Source organism: Bactrocera dorsalis, chromosome 3 (assembly GCF_023373825.1).
Source record: "Bactrocera dorsalis isolate Fly_Bdor chromosome 3, ASM2337382v1, whole genome shotgun sequence".
Taxonomy (NCBI): Eukaryota; Metazoa; Arthropoda; class Insecta; order Diptera; family Tephritidae; genus Bactrocera; species Bactrocera dorsalis.
The window spans coordinates 52,997,411-53,018,550 of NC_064305.1; the positions used below are offsets into that span (position 1 = coordinate 52,997,411).

Sequence of the window (21,140 nt, forward strand, 5' to 3'; positions counted from 1 at the left end):
AAGGTTCACGGCGCGGAGATCGTAAAAATATTTTTGGCCAACTCGGTCGAGATGGAGGAGTTTCACCACTGCCAGCTTGACAGGAGAAATTTTAACATTTTCGCTTGAACAGAGCTGAGCGTGGAATAAAAATTATGCTCAAAACCAGAGAACTTAAAGCATAGAGAAGGTGCAAATTGAATTCTGTATGATGGTTCGATTTGGCGGCTAACAGAGCTGATAGAATCATAGTAAGGAATTCACCATTTTCGCTGCTATTTAGCACAATTGAGCACGTTCTCTGGCAGAAATATATGTAAAACGACTGAATTCATACGAGAATGATTAAAGAGAAATGCTTTGAAGAAAGATATACAAAGTCACACAGAGAATGTAAAAAAGCATTCTCTGAGTCACATATGCGTGATTATTTTGTATCATATGAACCATTGTTTTCCGAATGAAATGAATGAACGAAATGGTAAAAATTTTAATTTTTTTTTTACAAAATCGGGGAAAATTGGGTAAAAATAATTTTAATTTTATATCTCTTTAATTTTATTTTTTAAGTTTTAAACAAATTAATATTTCAAATAAATTATATTTATTTCGACTATTACAAAGTGAAGATATGCAAAATAAACTTCATTTCTTCAAGAAAATTGATGACCTTCATGAAATATGCATATTCACATTATTTCGTTATCATTTCTATATTTGTACCAATAGCATTTCTATGGCATATACGTGGCGCGGAGATCGTAAAAATATTTTTGGCTAACTCGGTCGAGATGGTCCAGTTTCACATACATACAAATGGATGTATGTATATTATTTCTTTGCCACATTTGTCTGTATGTTTACGAAAGCAAATGTGAAACACAGAAAGAAACTAACAAACGATCGCCGATTGTTACCGGTTCCCTTGCTGCTCGAACAGCTTCGCCTACATGCCAGCGTACATACGTACATATGTTTTTGTTTGAGCTTGCACATATATCGACGCTGATTTTTTCGAGCCACAGAAAAATATTTTAGAATTGACAACAACTATGTTGCCACTTTTCTCACTTCTTTCTTGGAACAAACACCAGAAGATGTTCAATTTATGTCTTTTAGCTTTTGCCATCGTTGCGTAAAGACGTCTGTTGGCAAAGGCATACTCAGGGAGATGTTATGGCGTCTGTTTTTATGAATGAAGCGAGGTCGCTTGTGGAATATGCGTCTGCGTTTATGAATGAAATCGTTTTTGTTGTAAAATTTACTACATTTGGGCTTCGCCAATTTGGCTGCCATATTGACTTGTGATGCTTCTACTATTTAGACAATTGTTGTTTTTGTAGAACAATGTTTCAATTTTTTGTTGGTGACATATTCACATGTGTACGCATATGTATGATTGTATGCTTGTGCATTATTTGTTCGGCAATGTATACAAATATATGTACATACATATATGTAAGTATATATGAATGTGTGATAAGTGATAAAATCATGATTTGAATTTCTGAACGCGCACGTGCAGAGACATAAGAGTAATATGATAGAAGATGTATGTATGTATATACATATGATGGGATAAATTTAATTTCTGTAAGTAAGAAATATAATACAAAAATATTTATTAGTATAGTATATTATGTAAAAATCAAATAAAATTATTAAATATGCAAGTCTAAATTGACTATAAATGCATACCTTTGTTAGTGCAATTTACAGTTTTGAGCATAATTTTTTTTCCACGCTCAGCTCTGTTCAAGCGAAAATTTTAAAATTTCTAGTGCCGAGCTGGCAGTGGTGAAACTCCCTCATCTCGATCGAGTTAGCAAAAAATATTTTTACGTTCTTCGCGCCGTGAACCTTCTCTATTATAAACGTTCTCTGGAGGAAGCAGCTTGTCGGAAACAGGCAAATGCGGGGTGACAAGGGGTTTTTTGAGATAAATTTATAGCGAGAGATCGAGTGAGCTCTTCGCCCTCAATAAGACTAACTTTTCCTTAGTTGTAGGAATTCTAACTGGTCATGCTTTCGCTATCGGTGTCCACGATGTAAAGTTAAAAATCTTTTTTATAAACTGTTTGGAAAAAGAAGAGGTAGAAACATTTCAACACTTTATTTGCCAGATCAATCAGATTTTTATTGACCATAACGGGTTTAACGGTGAATATACTGAATATTAATATTTTCAATTCCACTCCTCAACTATTCATGAAATGTCTTCCAACGACAACCATCCTGTATTAGAAAATTCTTAAATTTTGCTAGTTTTTACTGCACAAATACTCCTGAAATTCTTGGAGTTACCAAATGGAAAAAAACCTACGAGTTTTGATGGAATCGCCCCATATATGACAATACTGGTCACAAAGTATAGTTTTCTATAGTCTAATGATATCCAAAACTGTAACGGGAGGAAACCGACGTAATCTATATTGTTATAATGCTTGAAGAATTCTACTACCCATGCTTTGTCAATTACCCGATATCTCCGTCAAGCTCATTTGTATTTTTTACCAAAAAATCGCGAATACAACCCTCACCAGAGAGTGTTAAATATTATTACTTATGTATGTACATATATGTTCTCTGACATCCTTTTTCCCGCATGCCACAGTACAGGCCGCTTAGCCGAAGACGGCGCAGGAAAGAGAATTGAATATTTTTTTCAGTTTTGTTACTGCAAAAGTTTGAATATGTGTCTCCGATACCATTGCCAGTCTCAATATTGTCTACGAGTAAAATTGTTTAATTTAAAACTAATTCAATTATAGTGAATCAGGCACTATTACTAGTTTTCGTAGTACACTTTTGCAAACGAGCAAATGGCGAATGTAAGTAACTTAAAAATAATCCATTAAGACTCCTTCACCATTTCTTAAACTCCCAAACGCGTAGGAATACGTCAAAAATGCGCTAAACCATGATTAGAAACTATTACGCAATAGAACAGCCCGACGTGATCACTACTAGATTAAAGCGTCCATTGCATATTTATTACGGTTCTAAGGCAGCATATTTTTTCCTCTTTATATTACTTATTTGACACTTCACATATGTACATATATACATACATACGTATGTATGTATATGTATATTTTAACGGTCCGGTAAAACAGTATTGCAAATTTTATTCTTGTGACCAGTTTGATCTTCCTTTCGCATGTACGTATTTATATATGTATGTATAAGTAAAGATACAATATGAACATATGTATGTATGTATCTGTATATTCTTTGTGGTTTCATTGTCAAGTTCTGTTCATATTTGTCGCCTTCAGCCATTGCCTTTGTTTCATATTTTTATCTTCTACATCAAATCATAACCCACTTGACCAGGTTGTCATTGCTATTGGACTCAAGTAGCGAAAATAACGATTTTTAGCCATATTGTGTTGTTGGTTTACAATGAGAAAGAGGAAAGCAAATTTTATTGGTCAAATGCTCACTATTATTTTACAGTTGTTTTCTGTTGTTCACATTCAGTTTCGTTCCGGAAGTCATACATAGTGCAAGCTTCGCTGATTAACACAACTTAATTCGTTAAAAGTAAATAAATAGCAATAATAAAATGACTTTGCAGCTACAAATCGAAAAGCTCAAGGGATTCGATAATTATAAAGCTTGGTCAATGACAGTTCGTGCCTATTTAGAGTCCGAAGATTTATGGACGGTTGTGGAAAATGGTCCCGAAAATAATGAAGAGGTAATCATTAGTTTTTGTTTTTATGAGGTATTACCTAAAAATATACGCACTTATTTGTTTCCTCAGTCCCTACTCAAAGACAAACGAGCTAAATTCATCATTTTGTGTTTAATCGAGACGAAGCTTTGTCAATTTATGGTGAGCATCCGTACAGCCCGTGACTTATGGACCTATTTGAGAACACAACATTCTCTTCGTTAAAGCCAAATTCACAGGAACGGACCCAAAACAAAGAGATTAATAATTGAATCATAGATATGTACAACTTTATAAAAGAATTTAAAGATATGTGATAGCATTAGTCTTATTATTGTCATAGTCATAAAAAGAGAGTAAAAACACTTTCAATTTTCTTAACACAACTACATACATACAGATGTATATGAAATACTGTTATTACAAAAATAATAATAAACCTTAATGACAATTAATACGAATAAAGATAGCAAATAAAATTTATACAGTCGATGCGAAATTTTAACCTTCAGTAATTAAAATTTTCAGAAATTAGAATGAACGTTCTGAAATTAGAATCGAATATTCTAGCAGGAAAACATATTTAATGTGACTGGAGTGCATCTCTATGTTTGGTTATGTTGCATCTATTTTTTATTTAATGAATACATACATATATACATACATATATGTATGCATATACTTATATGTACATATATGCTTTAGTAAACAAGAGTATGTGATATGTATTGTACTGTATTGTTGCCTTTTTGTTTTATGGTTTTTATATTTTTGTAACATGTTGCTACAGAGCATAATATTTTTGTTCACCTATCGGTTTTATGTACGTATGATATAGGGTGATTATAGGATGAGGAGACGAGTTGAAATCCAGATGACTGTCTGTCTGTCCGTCGTTCGTCCGTGTAAGCTGTAACTCGAGTAAAAACTGAGATATTTCAATGAAAATTGGTGTGCGCGTTCCCTAGTAAAACAAAGTACGAGTTCGTTTATGGGCGTAATTTGAGCTGCACCGAAATGTGTACTTTTTATTTATACCCTTAAGACTGGCTTATTACATCGTTCTTACTTCTATTTATACTAACTAGTATGTTTACTTATTACTAGTTGTTAGTTTATTTAGATACAGATTATATTATTTGTTTAGGTTTGTTTACATCTATATTGTTTGCTTAGATAGATTTGTTTTGTTTTAAGATAAGATTGTTGTGGTATTCAAACTCAATGTTGTTTTGATACTTGTTTGTTTAGAATTGTTTGTTGTATTGATAATGCATTTCAATTGTTACAACTCAAGGTTGTTTTGTTGTTTGTTACTATTATAAGGAATACGTTCCTTAACTACTTGGTGAAATCATATTCCTATTTCACAGTTCAAAATTTGATTATTTAATTTTCCAGTACAAAATTCAGGAAGAAATCGATATAATCCTTTAATGTATACCTCCTTACGACCAAAATCTAACCAAAACTGTTCAATGCCCTAGATACCGAATATGTGAACCCCAATGTCTATAGTTGACTTTTGGCCGAAAATGTATGCCATAACAATTAAAATTCGGAGAGAATCTTTTCCTGACAGTAGTAACTTTTTGCAAAAAAAAAATGGGTTGAATCGGATCAATACTTCCCTGAGCCCCCATATACTTAATATAATGATTTTCGAACTTTCGGGTGACTTAATACTGCATATACTATCATCTAATCTTTGAGATATATTTGAGCGGGTTTTACTCATAACAGTCTATGTTTGTGCCTAAAATATATACAATTGGGCGAAAACTTGACTTAGCTCCCATATATCTATTAACATGAATTTCGGCTGGTCTGTGAGGTACCTTAATGAAACCCAATTATTACTCTTTTAGTATACCGCATAACAATAGTCGACAGATAAAAGGGGTCGATACTACCCCAATTCCCATATACTACATATAATGATTTTCGTTTTTCTAATAAAAATACATATATGATATATTTATTATGTGCATAAATTATATAAAATTGCTTGGATCCCAATCATCTGGTTGATGTTTTACATCATATTCCTGCAAGTTGCAGTAGTATAAAATATTCGGTTGCTCTCGAACTTAGCGCTTCCTTACTCTTGTTATTAATATAATAAAATAAAAAAATAACTTCTTTGTAATTTTTCTAAGTGAATTTAACCATTTTTTTATAATAAGTATATTAATAAAAACTTCTAAAATTAGAATTTTTCACAAATTAGAGTCACCTTAAAACAAAATGGTTCTAATTTGTTAGTGTAGACTGTTCAAATATTTTTGGAAATTTTGAACACAAAAAATTCGATAATTTGTTGTAAAATATTTATCACATATATAACAAAAATTAAGTTTGTGTGATACTTTACAAGATTAGTGAAGTTGAAGTTTGGTTTTATCGGCGAAACTGAAGGGGAATTTGACAGCAGTAAAAATTAAACTAGGCGATTGTGGGAATAAATTCTTAGGTTTAGCATTTTATGTACATATTTATCTGCCGTAAAGGGTAAGGTGTAATCAGAGATATTAAAAAATTACAATTTTAAATAATTTATTATAATCATTAAATAAGGCAAACAAAAAAAAACAATTACTAAATTTAAGTGTAACTATCTATGGCTTTTTACACTGACTTTTTGACTAATAAAATGGCGGCACCATACAATACAATATTTTCCAGAAGTTCAGGAAAAAACCAACAGGTAATTGTTTATAAAAAATTTTAAAGTATTAAATATCCTTCGCCAGACGCTAGTTTTTCATGTTGAAAAAAGTGGTATAAATTTCATTGAAAGTTTTCGAGTTACAGTTGTCTCTGATTCAAAAACATAGTTTGAGAGCGCCCGAGAACTCCTACATATTGTTACGATTTTACTGCTTGCTAGTTCACTTTGTTAGGTTCGTATCTCTGTATTGACAAATAAAACTACAACTGTTTAATTTAATTCAACAACTCTTTATTTCACAACTCGTCTACACTATAGCAGTTTACTCTTAGCACTGATTGATTACGTTGGCGCTGCCACGGCTTATATAGCCACGCACTTCTCGCTGATGCCGACGTGTCCTTCTAGAATACTGCGCCTGGAAATTTCCAAAACATACGGCTATACGGCGCCAGACGCAAGCAGACAGCCGGGGCGCCAGACTCAGCAATTGTTGAAGTAGACAAGCAGACAGTGCGGCGCCAGATGTCTATTGTTTCGACAAGCAGACAGCCGCGGCGCCAGATGTCTACAACAAGACAAATTCTATTCCATATACCTACAGCTATTGTTCATAATAAGGGATGCATATAGCAATACAAATACAACTTAATACTACTTTTTGTAACCACTAAAGCCTAATCGTCCCGATTAGGCACAAATCCTCTTGAACCAAATGGGGCGAGCCTCTCCAAATGTACTACTTTCATTTTACATCGTGCTTTCCCATTTCTTTGTATGCGGTATACCACGTCATTAAGTCGTTTCATCACCATATAGGGTCCTTCCCAGGCTGTCTGCAGTTTCGGGGACAAGCCTTTCTTTCGAAGGGGATTGTACAACAGGACCAGATCACCATCTTCAAAACCTTTTGAATTTGCCGCTTGATCGAACCGGTCCTTCATCTTATTGCTCATCAGATGCGTATGCTGTCTTACCATTAGATGCAATTCATTCATTTCTTCCTTTAAGGCAGAACAATAATCTCCATCATTTCTTACAGCTGTAGGATTCGTTCCAAACTTAAGATCACCAGGGAGTCGCAGATCAGATCCGAAAATAATCTTTGCTGGCGTGTAACCAGTAGTCTCGTGCTTCGCTGAACGATACGCCAGCAGGAACATCTGGATGCACTTGTCCCAATTCCGTTGATCTTTATCAACGATTTTCCGCAGATGTTCTTCGAGCGTTCGGTTGAATCTCTCCACCATTCCATCTGATTGTGGGTGTAAAATGGAAGATTCGAAATTTCTGCCTTGATCTGAGTGTAATTCGACGGGCACTCCGAACCTTGTTATCCAATTTTCTACAAACGCTTCGGCTACTGTCTTCGCTTCCTGGTTTGGTAAGGCATATACTTCTGGCCATTTACTGAAATAGTCCATGACAACCAGTAGATATTTGTTTCCGGCCGTACTGGTTGGGAACGGACCTACAACATCCATTGCGACTCGTTCAAATGGTGATCCCACGTTGTACTGTTGTAGCCTACCGCAACTTTTGGCTTTAGGACCTTTAGCTGCCATGCACTCTACGCAATTACTTATCCATTCTGCTATGGAATCTCGACAACCGATCCAGTAGAACCGTTGTTTAATCTTTTCTATAGTTTTTGTAATTCCAAGGTGCCCTCCACTAGGTCCATTGTGATATTCTTTCAATACTTTTGGGATCATGGACTTCGGTACTATGATCAGCAGACGAGACTGTTTGCCATCTTCGCTTTCCCAGGTACGATGAAGGTATCCATTAACGAGGTTTATGCTGTTCCATTGGGCCCAATGTGCTTTTGCCGTTGGACTCTCGTTACTTATTTGTTCCTTTGGTGGTCGTACCCCATTTTCTTTGGCCATTACCAGCTTTGCAAGATCAGGGTCCTCCAGCTGATCGATTCTGATGCGATGAGGAGTCCAATCATCTTCAGGTTCTATATTCAGTAATCGCACGTCGATTATACCTTCTTTTCCCTCTGATTTGGAGCAATGTTTACATTCCAGTGGACAAGGGCGACGTGATAATGCATCCGCATTTTTGTGGTGAATCCCCTTTCGATGTTCCGTTTCGAAGTCGTAATTCTGTAATCTTTCGATCCATCGTGCAATTTGGCCTTCCGGATTCTTAAACTGTAATAACCATTTTAATGCTGCATGATCAGTCCTCAGCAAGAATCGTTGTCCATACAAATACTTGTGGAAATGTTTTACACATTCCACCACAGCTAGTAGTTCTTTTCGCATCACACAGTAGTTTTTCTCTGGTTTCCCGAGCACTCTGCTGTAATACCCAATTACTCTTTCTTGTCCGTCGATGAGCTGAGACAGGACACCTCCAATTCCATAAGCGCTCGCATCTGCATCCAGGATGAATTTCTTTCCAGGTATTGGATAAGCCAACATCGGCGCCGTACAAAGTAGTTCTTTAAGCTGCTCAAACGCTTTTTCTTGTTCCAAATGCCATACAAATGGGCGATTCTTCTTTGTTAAATCATGTAAACTTCTAGCCACGTTCGCAAATCCAGGTACAAAACGGCGGTAATACGTGCATAAGCCGAGGAAGCTGCGGAGTTCATGAATGTTGGTGGGTCGAGGCCAATCTTTCACTGCTTTTATTTTTCCTTCCTCGGTGTGAATTCCCTCAGTTGACACTTTATGTCCGAGATATGTGACCTGCTTCTTCCATAATGAACACTTTTTGGGATTCAAGCGTAATCCGGCTGATGCTATTCGCTGAAAGACTTCCTCTAGATTTTCCAGATGATCATCAAAACTTTTTTCCATGATGATAATGTCATCAAGATACACCAAACATGTCTTCCAGTTGAGTCCTTTTAACACATGTTCCATCAGTCGCTCGAACGTTGCAGGCGCATTACATAACCCAAATGGCATCACAGAGAATTTCCATAACCCGTCGCCCATACTGAAAGCGGTCTTTTCACGGTCACATTCATCAATCTCGACTTGCCAATATCCACTTTGTAGATCTAATGTAGAAAACCATTTCGCTCCAGACAAGGTGTCTAATGTATCGTCGATTCTTGGTAGAGGATAACTGTCTTTCTTTGTGACATCATTCAACTTCCTATAATCTACGCAGAAACGGGTGCTACCATCTTTCTTTTTAACTAAGACGATAGGTGAGCTCCATGGACTTATTGAAGGTTCGATTACACCGTTTTTGTGCATGTCTTCAATAATTTTGTTAGCATCCTCACGTTGTGCTAGTGGAACCCTACGCGGAACTTGTCGGATTGGTTTAGCGTCTCCAGTATTTATGCGATGTTTGACAATGCCGGTTCTTCCTGTGTTTCCTTCGTTTGCAAATATGGATGCGTATTTTTCTAATAGTTTTTCTGCTTTTAATTTTTCATTTCCATGCAGTTCGTTCAGCAAATTATTTAGGAGTGTAGGACTTATCTGCTGTGGCTCAATAGTAGGCTTCTGTTCTGACCGTTCGCATCGTGCTATTGCACTTATATTTTGGCACTGTCCAATTACTGCTCCTTTCTTCAGACTTATAGGCGTGTTGAATTCATTCACTACTCTCACCGAAATGGTGGCGTCTTCTATAGTTTTCACAAGCGTTCTTCCTACCAATATGGGTGTATCTATTTTTGTTGGTTCCACAATCCACAACTCTTCAGTCCCACCTCATCCATTCACTTTAGCCCATACAATCGCCTCAGATTTTGGTGGAATACTCTGATTATCATCAACAATCACCCTCTTACTTTCAACGTTGGTCACATATCCGGTGTTTATAGGCATCTCCATGTTCTGGCAAAACAGCATTTGCTTGTTTAAATCCAAAGTAACCCCGTGATCAATCATGAAATCTACTCCCATTATAATTTCATCCGTGATTTCTGCTACGATGAAGGTGTGATTAACTTCCAGGGTACCAATCATTACTTCGCAAAACACTTTTCCCGCGACAGCTGCTTCCTCTCCGGTGGCCGTTCGAAGCTTGCAACCGACTAATGGTTCAACCGTTCATCTTACCACATCCGGTCGGATAATTGAATGTGTGGCACCAGTATCCAGTGTAAGCGTTGACAGTCGTCCATTTACGATGCCGTTGATAGTAAGATTGTTGTCATGGCGACCTATTTGTGATATCGAGATGGCGGGGCAAATAGTTGTGGGAACCAGCTCACGCCCCTTTGAACTGTTCCGTTTTAGTTTAACGACTTGTGAGATGTGGATGCTCCGTCCTCGTTATCTGTTGGTTGTTTCCGTTTTGATGGGTTTACTTTTATATTGCAATTTCGGGCAAAGTGACCCGCTTTTCCACAGTTGAAACATCTTCCTGTTGTATTTACTCGCGGTGCAGCAATTGTCTTCAGAGTCTTCAATATTTCTTCCATCAGCGCCGGTTGTTCCATTTCAACCCTTTGTACTTTGTGTGCTGGTTTACTTAGTAGGGAAGCTGTTTCCTGTGTGAGGGCGTGCGAAACCGTTTCAGCAAACGTTCTTTTTGGCAATGCATATGTGGCGCGTTTGGTGTCCACATCACGAATTCCATTTATGAAACATTGAATTTTTACCCTCTCAATGTAATCCACAGGTGCATCTGCATTTGCCAAATGAGCCAGTCGTTCTATTTCAGTTGCGAACTCTTGCAATGACTCGTTCATTTTCTGACCCCTATTTTGCAGTTCGATCTGGTATATTTGTTTCCGGTGCTCACTACCATATCGTCTTTCTATCGCACTCATCAATGCCTCATAGTTGTCCCGTTCACAGTCTGGAATAGTCTGAAGGATTTCTGCCGCAGGCCCTTTCAATGATACAAACAAGGACGCCACTTTGTCTGCTGCATTCCAGTTATTGGCCATTGCTGTTTTTTCAAATTGAAGTTTGAAAATTTGAAATGGAATACTTCCATCGAATGTGGGTGCCTTCAATCTTGGATTATTTGTTGATGGTGCAGGGCCATGCAGGTGCAGTTCTCGCATACGATTACTCAGTTGAAGAAATTCTGATCTTAAATTTTCTTCGTCATTTTTTATTGTGCTTAATTCGTCTTCAAATTTTGAAAACTTCTCTTGCACTTGTGTATTATTTTCTGTAATCTGTTGTACCAAACGCTTTTCTAACTGCGTATTATTTTCAGTCATTTGTTGTGTAAGGCAAGACTTTAACTGCGATGTATTTTCAGCTATTTGCTGTGCCAGACGATTTTCTGTTTGCACTGCATTTTCTACCATTTGCTTAATAGCCACTAACAACGTGTTCATGTCTACACTTGATGATGTTCGTTGTTCTTCTACTCGTCCACATTAATTCCATCCGCTTCCATTGCTTCACGTAATCGTGCCTGCAGATCCGCCTTTTGCCCGCTTATCGGCAAATTACGCTCCTCCAGTTCCTTTTTTAATTGCTGAATTCTCAATTCTCCGAATTTAACCATCTTGAATTTGGATTATTTGACAATCCCACTTCTGACACCAATTGTTACGATTTGACTGCTTGCTAGTTCACTTTGTTAGGTTCGTATCTCTGGATTGACAAATAAAACTACAACTGTTTAATTTAATTCAACAACTCTTTATTTCACAACTCGTCTACACTATAGCAGTTTACTCTTAGCACTGATTGATTACGTTGGCGCTGCCACGGCTTATATAGCCACGCACTTCTCGCTGATGCCGACGTGTCCTTCTAGAATACTGCGCCTGGAAATTTCCAGAACATACGGCTATACGGCGCCAGACTCAGCAATTGTTGAAGTAGACAAGCAGACAGTGCGGCGCCAGATGTCTATTGTTTCGACAAGCAGACAGCCGCGGCGCCAGATGTCTACAACAAGACAAATTCTATTCCATATACCTAAAGCTATTGTTCATAATAAGGAATGCATATAGCAATACAAATACAACTTAATACTACTTTTTGTAACAATATTGTATTATTATATCTCTCGAAAAATATTTGTCGGTTTCACTTAAATTTTCAGAGAATACTTGGAATATTCTATGAAAATGCAAAACAAAATAATAAATTTTTTGAAAATTCTGACTACCCTTAACCCCGTAATCAAAGAAGCGAAAGTTGCGCCATTGTAGAAAAAAACAAGTAACTAAAGAATCATATGGTCGTCAACAGTTGAGATCACCTGATCGATATAGTTGATTTTTCGGCACAGAGATTTAAATAAAAGGACTTAAAATAGTAAAGAGGTTGCAGTATAGGCGCGTTAGCAATATTTTTTGGTAAATTTATCTTTATGAATTTTTAGGTAAATTTAATCTTTATGAATTTTTAGGTAAATTTAATCTTTATGAATTTTAATAATCGAAATATATTTAAAAATGTAACAAAAAAGTACTTAAAATAATAAATTGGATAGCATAACACGGCAACACACTCGTGCCTTTTCTAAGGCATTTGGCCGTTTTAGTAGTAGAATTTAGGAACCCTAACGAACTGCCTGGACTTTTGCCCTGAGCCTTCCCTCATTCTATTGCATTTTAATGTAATTTCTGTCATTCTACAAGCTTTCGCCTGTGTATGTAAGGGTGAAAATGATAGAATTTGTTATAGCTTCCTTTTTTTTCCTTATCGAGCATCCTACGTCAAAGAGAGAAGGGAGTGGCGTTTTTCACTGTTCATTACAAATGATATAATAGAGCTATAATAAAGCTATTTTATGCTTTTATTTGTAAAATATCGTCAAGTTTGTAAGAGCTGTGAATAATTTTACATTTTACATATTAGTGGCATCAGTACTCTTCCGCATCTCTCTATCTTCCATTCTACTATCAACTCTACTGTCATCCTACTGTCGTTGGCAAATATAGGAGAATATTGAAGTTAGCGAGAACGTCAACTGTCGTTGTAGTCGTGTCGTCGTCAAAATAACAGTGTCCTTAAGAACGTGTGTATTTTAATATTTGACAGATGTCGTTTGTCGTCTGTCGTCGTATTGTGTTCAGCACTTGACACGGGCCACGATTCTACTTTTGCCACTGTTTCTGCTATTACTTGTAGATCTATACAATAAGTTGCGCACTCTTATACCATGTTCAGACCGAAAATTTAAAAGATTAGATTACATTTAAGCATTTCATAACCCAACAGTGTTCTCACTGCCGTTAGAAAGATCAAAAAACAGCTGTTTTTGCCATTCAAGAACTCACATCGCTTAATATTTATGAAAAGAAAACATTGTCATATAGTATTTTGAAGTAAGAGCCGTCTTATTTTAAATATTTTCCATATAATGGAAATAATAGACGCATTTTATAATTTGTTAAGTCGATTTTCAGGTGAAATTAGATTCATTGCTTTAAAAAAATGTGTTTGTTTACATTTTTTTCTCTTTGTAGTGTCTAAATCAGCTGTGATAATGTAACAGATTTCCAGTGCTGACAAGTACATTGCGCAAAATCAGAGTCGCACAGAGAGATTTAGCGTGGATCAGTTTCAAATCATTTCAATGAAGTGATTTGGAACTGTTATTTTTGTATGGCGAAATCTTGATAAATTTTTAAGATTAGTGGGATAATCCATTCAACAGCCGAAATAGTGCGATTAAGTGTCGGTCTGAACATAGTATTAATGATTGGAGTAGGTCCTGCTGCCCTTGCACAAGCTTGTGGAAATGTTCCTACATCTAATACTATGTTCAGACCGAAAATTTCAAAGATTATATTACATTTAAGCATTTCATAATCCAACCGTGTTCTCACTGCCGTTAGAAAGATCAAAAAACAGCTGTTATTGTCATTCATGAATTCACATCGCTTAATATTTATCAAAAGAAAAGATTGTCATATAGTAGTTTGAAATAAAAGCCGTCTTTTTTTAATATTTTCCATATAATAGAAATAATGGATGCATTTTTTCATTTGCTTGGCCGATTTTCAGGTGAAATTAGATTCATTGCTTTAAAAAAAATTTGTTTGTTTACATTTTTTTCCCTTTGTAGTGTCTAAATCAGCTGTGATAATGTAACAGTTTTCCAGTGCTGACTAGTATTTTTCCAGTGCTGACAAGTATATTGCGCAAAATCAGAGTCGCACGGACAGATTTAGCGTGGATCAGTTTCAAATCATTTCAATGAAGTGATTTGGAACTGTCATTTTTGTATGGCGAAATCTTGATAAATTTTTAAAATTAGTGGGATAATCCATTCAACAGCCGAAATAGTGCGATTAAGTGTCGGTCTGAACATAGTATTATTGACTGGAGTAGGTCCTGCTGCCCTTGCACAAGCTTGTGGAAATGTTCCTACATCTAAATGCTTCACTAAATATAAATCATAAATGATGAATATATAACATCATTAATTAACGTTAAATATTTATAAACTCATATTTAAATCGCAATTAAAAATTAATAATAATCATCTTATTCATTCAGCCTCCAGCAATTTGAAGAGTTCTATCTACTTTTAAAAATATTCGTTTCATTTCGGCTTTTTCAGAAATTGTACTTACTTTCACAACGTGTGTAGTTGCTATTATAAATTCATTCGCTCTGTTTGTTTGGATGTAGGTTTTGCTGTCAATGCAAAATTTGTAGATACAAATAAAAACACAAACACAGAGAAAGATATAATACTGGCGGGCGGGCATTGTTATATTTAATTTATGTTTTGAACTAAAAAAAAAAAACTTTTTGATGAGCATTTCAATAAATAAAACCAAATATGTTTTCGCCTAAAAAATGTTTAGATGCTCCAAATGATTATGAATTTCCATTTACTCCTTACGAAATACAGAAGAAGCTAATGGAAGCCGTTTACGATACTTTGACCCAAAAGTCAATTGGTATATTTGAGAGTCCAACGGGAACAGGAAAATCATTGACTTTAACATGTTCTGTTTTGAAATGGATTGAAGATCGTGAGGTAATATATTTCGTAAAATATTGCCGTCCTATTAATAATTTTGTTTAAGAATTTGGAACGAAAAGATTTGGCAGAACGTATTTCTAACCTGGACCTAGAAGTTAAACGTATTGGGAGTACTGTTGATGTGGTGGAAGATTGGATAACTGCCAGCTATGAAGCTACGGAGAAAAAGAAACAACTTGCGACCCACCGCCGTTTCCAAAAATTGTTGCAGTTACATCATGACCGATTAAAAGAAATGTATGAGCATCAAATAGAGTTTCAAAAAGAACGTCGGAATAATAATTCGAAAAAAATGGTACTAGAAACTGATTTAAACCCAGAGGATGAGCTGACTGATAGCGTTGATTGGGATGAGAAGTCTGGGAATTTTGATAGGCAAGACCAAGATATCGACGATGATGAAGATAAATATCGTCCCATTCAGGTAACAACCTCATATGTAAAAACTTGTTGAATTTATTTCATAAAATGCATAATTTATAACATCCTATAATATGATATCATTTATATAAATTAATTTGTTTTTTAATTTGAAATTCATTGGATAAATGTATAAAAAAGAAATTAATCATTGGAGCCCAAATATTTAAAAAATCAGAGTATGAATCGCAGATACAGTATTTTATAGAATATGTTTTTCTCTCTACAACGTAAATCAATTGCATTTGTTGTCCAGGTATTTTTCTGCAGTCGTACTCATTCACAGCTAGCGCAAGTCGTAAGAGAAGTAAAACGCACGCCTTACGGTCGCCGAATACGATGTGTGTCCTTAGCATCCCGTCAGCAATTATGTATAAATCCGCAAGTGAAAAAATTGCCTAACGTAAGTCTCATTAACGAAAAGTGCTTAGATATGGCTCCAAAAAATAAAGAAGGCAAAGAGAATATAGGGACCAAATGTTGTAAATATCGCAAAGTTAATTTGATGCAGAATCTAAGCGAAACTGCTTTGTTTAATATAATGGATATCGAGGAGTTGGTGACGGAAGGTGAATCAATGAATGCGTGTCCATATTACGCGGCAAGAGAAGCTGCGAAGTCAGCACAACTTATAATGCTCACATATCAAATGCTTCTGCATCGGCAGACGCGTCTCCAGGCAGGAATCGACTTGCGAGGTGCCATTGTGATTATAGACGAGGCACACAATTTGCTAGATACAATTGCTCATTTGCATAGCTGCGAGTTGACTTTGCAACAATTATTATTAGTTCAACAACAACTTACTGCGTATAAAATGCGGTACTTAAAACGATTCAGTGCAGTCAGTTTACTTAAAATCAACCAACTGATATTCATTGTAAAACGACTTGTAAAAATGCTACAAACTGAGACACCTGTCTCTGCAGGAAAAATGTCATCAATTTCTAGAGTTCTTCGCACATATGAACTTACTGCAGAAGCTGAATTTTATAACATGGACTTATTTGCTTTGCTACAGTTTTGTGAGAAATCCCGACTGGCCCAAAAATTGCAAGGGTTTTCCGAAAAGCCAGATTTTTCAAAAGCATCAGATGAACACTTGGAAAGTTCAGCTACAAAACAACTCCTTAAACAAATTGAGACTTCGCAAAAAAATAATCTTAAGAATAAAACTGAATTTGAGAAAGTAGATGATGTAAATAATCAAAAAAGTTTCAATACCGTAACACCAATAAGCGCACCATTCCGCGCTCTCCTCACGTTTATTCAATCATTAACTGAAAAAGCGAAGGATGGACGTGTTGTTTTAAGGGTCGATGGAACTAGTGTTGTCGGCAACAGTACGCTTAAGTACATTTTATTAAATCCTGGTGCGCACTTCGCGGATGTTATCCAAGATGCTCGCTCTGTAAGTATTTCCAGCAACTTTTTTTTTTATATACATATATATTTAACATTATAATTTTATATTTACAACATAATAAATATTACTAGATAATTGTGGCTGGAGGCACAATGCAACCGACCAGAGAATTGACTGAGCAATTATTTAGTGCTTGTCCCAATCGAGTTCGGGAGCATTTTTATGATCACGTAGTGTCATCCGATGCAGTACTACCTCTAATAGTTGCACAAGGACCAACAGGTCGCCGACTTTGTTTCAATTATACTGAGCGCAGTACTAAAGATATGGTAAGAACTCAATTAATAGTTCATATTGGGTGTCATTGGGTAAAGAAAGCTAGTTCAAGTTGATTTGTCAGAAATGAGAAGAGTATTAGATAAGTGGGTTTCAAACGAATTGGTTTTATCTGAAATATGTATTTTAAGTAATTGTGTCGAAGAATTTAATCGGCTGCAATATCCAGACTGTAATTGCAATATCGTATACATCTTTAGAACACTTCTTTCGGTATACCAGATGGTTCGTGAGGATAAACTGAATGGAAACAAGTTTGAAAACAATAAGTTGGTAGAAATGCACCGGTACAAAAATATATAAATTTGTACTATTTGTGGTGAACAATCGCCTAGTGACACTCTGACATTTTAGGTTTGAGACAAAAGCAATGTTTTCGTGTTTGTAGCACCTTTCGGTCATTGTTGGGCATAACTACGATTATATTTGGGTACTAAGATTAAATAGTAGATCATAATACGGATAAGCAAATCTAATAGGATTGACTAAATTGGAAGTGATCATTTGCAAATTATACTTGAGAGCCTATTTGAAGAAATTCTAATATGGTTTATTAATCTTATGGATGCATTTATTATATACATTCATATACTTCAAAACATTAATTATCTTACGTTTGTATAACTAACTAATGAGACGATTTGTTTTTTAATTATTGTAGCTTTCCGAATGTGGCATGATTATTCAAAATGTTTGCAATGTTATACCAGCAGGAGTTGTCTGCTTTTTTCCTTCGTACGAATATTTGGACCTAATATATAATTATTTGCAAAAGTGCGGCATATTGGAGAGAATAGCGACGAAAAAACGTGTATTTTCCGAGACTCGTGCAGCTGAGGCGGCAGGCTCGTCGGTCGAGAAGCTTTTAAATGACTACAGTGCGGCGATAAAAGCGCAAAGTGGTGGTGGAGCGCTTCTTTTCAGCGTTGTCGGAGGAAAATTAAGTGAGGGCCTTAACTTTGCGGATGATCTGGGAAGGTGTGTTATTGTCGTGGGCATGCCTTATCCAAATCGACAATCTGTTGAGTTACAGGAGCGTATGCGGTATTTAGATGAGACACTGGGCTCTGGTAACGGCAATGAATATTATGAGAATCTTTGCCTGAAAGCGGTTAATCAATGCATCGGAAGGTCTGTGCGGCATATCAACGATTACGCTTGCGTTTTGCTTTTGGACGAGCGTTATTGCAGGGCTGATATTCAAGCGAAGTTGCCACAGTGGATAACACGTAGCTTGCAGATACCGAAAACTTTTGGTGCAGTGCAAGCGGCAATAGCAAAATTCTTTAAAAATATTAAATCTAAAAAATTGGAAACGGTATAATATTAGATATAATAATCTTTATCATTATTTCAGTCTTAATTTTACGTGTAAAAGCTGTTGAAAAGTATTATTATTTATAAATTTATAAAATTTACGTAATAAGGCGATGTGAATAACACTTTTGTAATTAAGTTCTTTTTGTATTTTCTTCGGTAATTTTATATTGTTTTTTTTTTGTCGTTATACTGTCTTAAAATCATTAAATATTTTAAAGGAGAGAAATTTAACGGTATTCTTTATCAGTTCATTTGTACAGTGGTGGTCTTATAATTAGAAACGACTTTGCTGCATATAGTTTTCTTAACCTATTTTCAAAAATTAGATTGCCACGTTAAAACTATAAATTGGAATCAACAAAGTAACACATTTTATTTGAGTTTTACATAAAAGCAACAAAAATATTAATTCTATTTTTAAGTAAATGAGGTAAACACAAAGAACACCACATTCAGATTGGTCATATAATTAGAAACAACAACTTAAGTATATTTATATAAAATTGAAAAAAATGATAAAGATTTTTAAGAATTTTTTTGAATACCCTTTATTTTTAACAACATTGTCTAGCCTTTGCGGTAAACTTTGGATTAATTGTTGGCATGCTTGCACTGAGATGCTATTCCAACTTTTTTGAACCATTTGAAACAATTCATTATTTCGCGTTTTTTTGTCCTTAAGATCTCGTTTCACAATTGCCCATAAATTTTCAATTGGGTTCAGATCCGAACTTTGCGGAGGCCATTCCAAAATATCAATATCAAATTTTATCCGAAAGCCAGCTTTTCACTCATTATCGTGCAGGAAAATGTAACGGACTGGCATATTCTCAAAGGAATATGGTTCTATTACATTCTTCAGAATGTTTTTATATTGATGTTGGTCTATTATCCCTTGAACACGCACAATTGGGCCAACACCACAAGAGGAAAAGGCTCCCCAAACCATAACACATTCGCCACCGTGTTTTACTCTTTTCACAGTGTACCTAGGGTTCAGCGCCTTGTTGGGAGGGCGTCGTATATACGATTTTCCGTCGGACTGGAATAAATTGAACTTAGATTAGTCACTCCAGAGAACTCTAATCCAGTATTGGGGATTTTCCTTCAGCATTTCCTTTGCAAATCGCAACCGCTTATTAATATTTTTTTGATACAGGCGGTTTTTTTTTTGCTCAATGCACCCACGAAGTTCCGACTCCTGTAATTTATTTTACGAGAAGTCATGAAAGAGTTTTTTTTTGCTCGTCCTACAAATTATTCGGTCTTCTGCTGGAGTGGTTTTTCGAGGTCTGGTCTTCCTGGTAGGGGTTTCAAATTTCTTATTTTTTTTTTCATACAAAAGAATAGCTCCAAATACCATGTTTTTAGAATTTCTTCTTTTGAAAACACCTTACAATTGACTCTCTCTTTTTGGGAGTACACGACTTTTTTTTGCCTATTCTAATAATTAAAACGTTTTTAATTGAACGTTGTTTAATTGAAGTATACTTTTTTTTATCACTAAGTTCAAAAAACACGAGAATTAAAAAAATTAAATTTTTTCAATAACCAATCGGCAAATAGTCACGTGTATATTTAACAATAACGTTCATAGTCTACACTACGAATAACGCGTCTTAAAAAAAGTATACAGTGATTTGATTTTGTCTAGCATATCATTTCTAATTATAAGGCCACCACTGTACATGGAAGTAAAAAAATACGATGTGTTTTATATTGGATATAAGTATTATGTTATAAAATATTTATGTAAAAATATTAAAAGATATTTATTGAAATCACAATTATTTGGCATATTTTTATAGAAAAATAATCAAATTTAATGTACATACTATGTACTTTTTAAGATATACGAAGGCTTTTCTCGATATTTCTATTTCAAATTTTTATTAAAGAAACGTGTTAGAAACATATTAACTTTTGCTCTGCGAAAAATCGTTTTTAAGGCACAAATAAAAAACTGCAAGTTTTTCTCTTTTGTTATCACATAATTAAATATTATTATGAAAAAAATCGCGTTCGACAGTGGTAAATACTTAATAAAATACTAGAAAGTATTTTTTTTAGAATAATGCATACCAATTTTAAAAGCAATCATAAAATCAGTAACATTTGAAAATTTCCTCAGAATTTGCTGAAATCAGCTTTCGAATCATTCTCCGCCAAACCACTTCTAATTTTTGTCCCGTTCAAATGCCTTATATTTTTCAATTATTTTGGAAATGAAAATTGTTGCAAAATCAATCTTAGCACTATATACTCGTACAGAGATAATAAAGATCTATTAAAAATCCTACTGTGAGAATTAAAAAAAAAATTTAGTTGATAATTTTTTTGTTTAGTTAAAAAGTGTGCGATTGTCATCTTGTTTTTTTTTTTTAAATTGTAGGATTTTTTTTTAAATAATTTTAGGGTTCCGTTGAAAGGTACTACTCCGTTTTATTAAGTAATTTAGATGGAAAAAA

The 21,140-nt window shown here is 35.1% G+C and overlaps 2 protein-coding genes across 2 annotated transcripts; both read left to right on the top strand.

The window, feature by feature from the left end:
* Positions 1 to 3,319: 3,319 nt before the first annotated feature.
* On the top strand, positions 3,320 to 4,141 carry LOC105225405 (uncharacterized). The gene is made up of 2 exons (XM_011203841.4): positions 3,320 to 3,682; positions 3,749 to 4,141. Exons 1-2 carry the CDS (start codon positions 3,548 to 3,550, stop codon positions 3,881 to 3,883), a joined length of 270 nt encoding a protein of 89 aa, XP_011202143.2. The 5' UTR covers positions 3,320 to 3,547; the 3' UTR covers positions 3,884 to 4,141.
* Positions 4,142 to 14,874: 10,733 nt separating this feature from the next.
* Positions 14,875 to 20,970, top strand: LOC105225407 (ATP-dependent DNA helicase DDX11). Its single transcript, XM_011203843.4, has 5 exons — positions 14,875 to 15,224; positions 15,274 to 15,654; positions 15,907 to 17,061; positions 17,148 to 17,345; positions 18,014 to 20,970. Exons 1-5 carry the CDS (start codon positions 15,024 to 15,026, stop codon positions 18,674 to 18,676), a joined length of 2,598 nt encoding a protein of 865 aa, XP_011202145.2. The 5' UTR covers positions 14,875 to 15,023; the 3' UTR covers positions 18,677 to 20,970.
* The last annotated feature ends 170 nt before the right edge of the window (positions 20,971 to 21,140 follow it).